The 5,654-nt window shown below is 32.5% G+C and overlaps 1 protein-coding gene across 1 annotated transcript; it reads right to left on the bottom strand.

The window, feature by feature from the left end:
• Positions 1-234: 234 nt before the first annotated feature.
• Positions 235-987, bottom strand: LOC137942922 (F-box/FBD/LRR-repeat protein At1g13570-like). The gene has a single exon (XM_068788644.1). The coding sequence runs from the start codon at positions 985-987 to the stop codon at positions 235-237; it is 753 nt and encodes a 250-aa protein (XP_068644745.1).
• Between the last annotated feature and the right edge of the window lie 4,667 nt (positions 988-5,654).

Raw genomic sequence — 5,654 nt, 5'->3', positions numbered from 1 at the left:
AACCAGAATATGTATTTTTACAAAAAAAGAAATGGGCAGATGGAAACGTACCGGATGAGTACTTGTGACTTTAACTTCTAGGGAGCTTACATGTGAAAGCTTCGTCAAGAAATTCTGCTAGAGATGCAACTCGTAGTCAAGCTCATCGTGGGTGAGCAGCAGGGTAGCTTCATTTTTGGAGGAGACGTCATTGAAAATAGGCTTGTCACAAACTTGACCCTTGTACTGAAGATTCTACAGGTTTGGCGTACTTATCTTCATCTCTTCAACATCGAAACATGACTCCAATGTTAATATCTTCAATTGAAGATGATCAATCTTTATTGGCTTCAGGGATTCACAGTAACTCATAGTTAAGTCCTCAAGAAGAGGGGACCTACGAATTATCTCACCTAATTGAACACCATTAATTGTCACACCATAGAGAGCAACACTTCTTAGGGCTTTGAAACCCTTGAAATCATGCAGAGGCTCTAGTATGCACCGAGTTAAGTCGAGAGATGATAATGATAGACAAGAGAACAAAGAGTTTGGCATTCTAAATTTATTCATCTCCCACCTGATATCATCACCATCTATCGAGTTGGAGTGCCTTACATTTCCACTCAAATCAAGCACAAGCTCTCCAACTCCTTTCACTTTGAAAAACTCAATCCACTCTATGAGATCGGATGAGTATCTGTCATCGAAACAAAAGAACATGCGGAACTTCTTAACCTTGTCTAGAGTATGGAGCTGTAAAAGTTGGTGGATAGCTTGTACATAATGTGTCTTCTTTAAATTTTTTGTGAATTCCTCATCGAAGTCTATAATAGTTGTGTATATCCATAAGGGTTTCCACATGTTTATCCATTGCCTAGATAGAATTGAAGTCTTCACTGCACACTTCAATGGAAGAAAAGAGAGTATATGGTGAATAATATTTTCTGGTAGCTTGCTAATACTGTCTTTCTTCTCAGTGAAGGTTCTTTTATGCTGAAAGTCCATTGAGTGACCTTCTGTTTGTTATGCACTGCTGTTTGTGACCTGAAATAACAAAGAACGTATTGTGTTAGTCAATCTATTTTTTGGACAAAAAATTTGCAAAAATATATTCAAAAGCTTTTTTTTTGGACAAAAAATTTATACATATATCAATTGCATTAGAAGGAAATAATTTTTCCATTTGTTCACTTAGGGATTAATTATGAATGAATCCCGTTAACGAGATTAATCATTGCTTTTTGTTTCAAAGGCTCTACAAATGCCAATCACAACTACCACCTATGATTAGTGTCAACCCCAGTTCATGTGGAACAATGCTTTGATATTCAATGATACCTATTGTAGGAGAAATAAGGGGCTTTTCATTTTTTTTCATTTTATTATTTGGAATAGATGGCATTCAAGAGAAAAATATCTCTACGTGGATAAAGACTTTTGTATTTGTATTTTTTTTTTATATTTTTTCTGAAAGTTACAAATGTTTCCATAAATTTAAACCAAAGGAAAAAATTTAGCAAGAAGTTCAAGAATTGCTACTTGATTTGGGAAATCTTACGATTCTATAATTAAAGTATCAGGATCTAACATAATAATAAAATAAAAAATTAAAAATAAGAACAACATAAAAATGGTTTATGTAACAATTTATGAAGAAATGTCATCTAGATAATTTTGATTGAAGATACTAATTTTCAGCTTTATGGCTATTTTCCATTTCTTGTGCCTTAAACAACTTTGTTGATATGAAAATTGGATATGGTTGGAAAGAGCAGCTTCAAAATAAAGTTTGTCATTACTAATTGATGCATAATTATTTTGTGTAACTAACGTAAAAAAAGAATACCATATGTATAGGAAATGTGTTTCTTTTTAGCAAAGAAATGATGCAACAAAAAGAAAATAACAAAAAGTTGACATATTGGGTACGATCAAGTATGTATTGGTATGAGCTAACATATCGAATAATATTCGATCTGATACATACTTTCTGCTCCATGTGTTGCACTTTATAAGACATGTATCATCTTTCAGGGCTCTACGATACCATATATCCAATACGTCCCATTTGATATGTTATATGTCTTGGTGATATAGGCATCCTTGGGTAAGTGGACCAAATTAAGGAAATCCAAAACAATTTAAAAGTGCTTGAGGAAAGAGAAGACTATGTTCACATAAAAAATAATTAAAAGATAACAAGAGGCAAGCAGCTGTGGCCAAGAGAAGTAAACCAAAACTTGCATATGAGTTCTAGTAAAATAACAAAAGTTAAGCATAATAAGTTCTTATTGGAAGCAAAATGTGAGGAGCATGACTATGTTAAGATTTAAAAGACAAGATTTGGGAGAAATCTCATCATGGAGGCACAAAGAAGCTTTAAGTCCATGACAAATGAGGTGATAAGAAGAGGTTTCAACTCAATATGGTCACAATAAACTTTGTTTAAATGGTGCATCTTTTCACAATTAGATTATTGTCTATTTCATATTTATGATAAGATGATTCTTGAGGCATTAAATCCTCGTGTTAAGTTATTTTATGGTGTTTATATGTTCATAATTAGATTTAAAATATCTTAATGCAATTTGATCTAAAGGGGGAATCAACTAGGGGTCTTAGCTTATTTCTTTATTATTTAAGTGCCTTATCTTTGAGTATATTTTTGTTACCACAATTAGTTATCAATGGGAATAGTAATGCTTCTACTAACATTTTTTCTTAAAAAGGACTCAACATGCATTCAATTTTTAACGAAGGAAGTGAGTAGTAGGCAAGAGGAAAATGGAGCTGGTACAATCTATTAGGTCCAATGAGGGATAAATCTTGGGGGGGTGTTGGGTGTTCATGCCACTAAATTGACAACAACAACTAACTTACAAAAATTCATCTTCACTTAGATTTACAATCACAAACTAGGCACACAATCTAGACCATTAAAGGGGTTTCTAGTAGCAAAGTAAACTACACAAGCCTAGAGCTTCATAAGGATTTATAATAACTTATTAGGTACTAGCCTAGACTTAAGAATGAGAGTTTCAAGAGTGATTGGCTACGTGAGGACTTTTATCACACAATCATAGTAGCAATGCTTCACAACATTTATTTTTCAGCCACACATGGATGCACTCAATGAAATTGAGGTTAGGATGGTCTTGTCTACCCAATGCTTGACCCAATTTACAAGGGTTACTAGCTTCGTAATTGCTAGATTTTATAATCTAAGAGCAAATAATAAACACAACCAATTCTATGTACCTATCTATGTAAGAAAATCTCAAATAGTCTTTAATCATTAGATTTCAAATTATAAGTCCAAGGTAAATCTTGGATTGGTTTTTAAAATCAAGGGTTGTACTCAGCTCAATGGAATCAATGGTTTGAAAGTATAGCTCATGCGTAGTAGTAGTCTAAACCTCAATGATTGATTTAAAAGTACAATGACACTAGTTTAGTATTCTCAACCAAATACAATTTAAGATTTAAATGTAAATGCATGTATATACTTGAATTTTGAAATTCTACCCCAAACTTCTAATACTATGTAAAAATAATTTTAAATACCCTAATAAATGAACACACAAGAATGTATAATGTGATTAGAAAATAAGAAGCTCAAACAAGGGGCTGCAAAACTAGTTTTGAGTGGTAATCATTCAAACAATCAATCGAGTATTGATTCAAATATGATCTTCGAATCAATAGGCTCACATTAAAAAATCATAGTTCTAAGTATTTAAACAATATTTAAAAGAAAAAAACATTGATACTATTATCTCTAGGAGGAAATACTCAAGTTCAGGTTTTGACTTCCTTTAAGAGCTTGAGATGGTTACAACCTCAAATTTGAGTCTAGGAGCATGAGCACTTCAAAAATTTTCTTTGGTAGCATGTTGAAAACAAGTTTGTGAGAGATCTCCTTAAATAGGAATCTCTCCAACATTAAAAAAAACCCATTAGAGTTAGAAAATGATATTTTGTCGCTTAGAAAAACAAGGTAAAAATTAAGTCCAAAAAATCTAATCAAATATATATTAAATCCTTTTTTATTACCAAACATATTGGTATGTCACTTATTGATCATTTGTGAGTGCTGAAACCTCCAAATCTGGGCCTAACTTGTTGAAAAATTGAATTTTTGAAATAAGGGTCATCTCTTGTTTTGGGGCCAAAATCTTGTTTTGAAAATTTGGCTTGTTTGAGCGACACATGTTGTTGATCCCTTGCATGGGGTCGTTTGCTTTCTTCTTAATTCACTTATAACTAACTTAATTGTATGTTGTCATAAAAATTATATCCATGAGGATCTTGAGACCGGCACATTCATCCAATTGCTCATGTGAAATTATCCTTTTTAAGTAAGTTATTTTGGTCGGTACTAATTAATTTAGCCCCAAAGGTTCTAGCTAACTACTATGAAACATAAATATGCCTAAAGGTATTTATTTATGATGCGTTGTCTCAAGTATATCTAGTTGAGCTTTCTTACCTACATTAGTCTCAAGTATATCTAGTTGAGCTTTCTTACCTACATTATTTTGGAGAGTACTAACTAATTTAGCCTCAAGGATATTGGCTAACTACTTTAAGAAACATTCATATGCCAAAAGGTATTTATTTTGAATGCTTTCTCACAAGTAAAGTATAGCTAGCTTTAACACTAATTGGGTAACATAGAGTTCATTTCTTCCTAAACTATGATCGCTTGGAAGACTTATGCACGTAACCACCCCCGAAGGAGGGACCTCAACCACCGCATACTCATTTGATTTTTTTATCTTAATTTGACAAAAAATTAGTGGATTAAAATTTGAATTGGAAGGGTTAGTATTAAAGTGTCACTCAAAAAATTTTGAATATAGAAGTACCACAATTTTCATATCGTAAAGATTGATTTGGAGATTTGATTCAACAAGTAAATATATTGTTAGATCGGTGGTACACATGATTTACTTGCATAGGGACTTAGATGGTTAATTAAGAAAATTAGATACTTCCTTGTATTTAGTAGTTTTTATGGCCAACTCAAAAGGATGAATTGCCTTTGACACTTTATCCAAAAATCTACAAAGTATATGTACGTAAATTTTCTTTTGCCTTATTCAGTACGCATTTCTATCTCAATATGCATGGTCTAAGATGTGTACTACATGTTGAGTACGGTGAGTTTTGTATTGAATTTTTCAAGAAAGCAACTTTAAATGGTTTTATCAATCAATTTAAACCAAGAGGATGTAAGCCATCTGTTGTGCCCTTTTGGAATTGATAATATGGGTCAACAAAAAGGGGGCAATTCAATGAAAATTAGCACAATAGTAGGTATTATATTATTTCCATATATCCTGCATTAAAGGCCAGATTGAGCTACCGTATTATAAGTTTTTCAAGATTGTGCTTGCTTTGTTGAGCGTATGCCATTTGAAAAGATATTTTATCAACGTTGCCAATGATAGAGGTGGACGACACATTGACTTTACTTTAAGAGAAATTGACTGAATTGCCTTGTTATGTGAAATAGATAATTTTTTTCTCTCAAGTATCTGCTTTCTCCATCGAGATACTCAAAATGGAGTTGTATTTTCTATGCAAGCTACTAGATTGCAAGCCGCCTAGGAGTGTGATTGTCTTGTTGAGGTCATTGATGTTTTCTATATCTGCTACAAGTGACTTCA

This window comes from Aristolochia californica, unplaced genomic scaffold, assembly GCF_029961685.1.
Source record: "Aristolochia californica isolate CCGP_79_NKW_82.1479 unplaced genomic scaffold, dmAriCali1.0.hap1 SCAF_10, whole genome shotgun sequence".
In the NCBI taxonomy this organism is placed as follows: domain Eukaryota; kingdom Viridiplantae; phylum Streptophyta; class Magnoliopsida; order Piperales; family Aristolochiaceae; genus Aristolochia; species Aristolochia californica.
Note: the sequence above shows the minus strand (reverse complement) of the source record. Positions and strands in the feature narration are given on the sequence as shown.

What these genes read in the sequence shown, in the direction of transcription:
- LOC137942922 (XM_068788644.1), bottom strand. Translation starts at nt 987, where the DNA reads ATGGACTTTCAGCATAAAAGAACCTTCACTGAGAAGAAAGACAGTATT.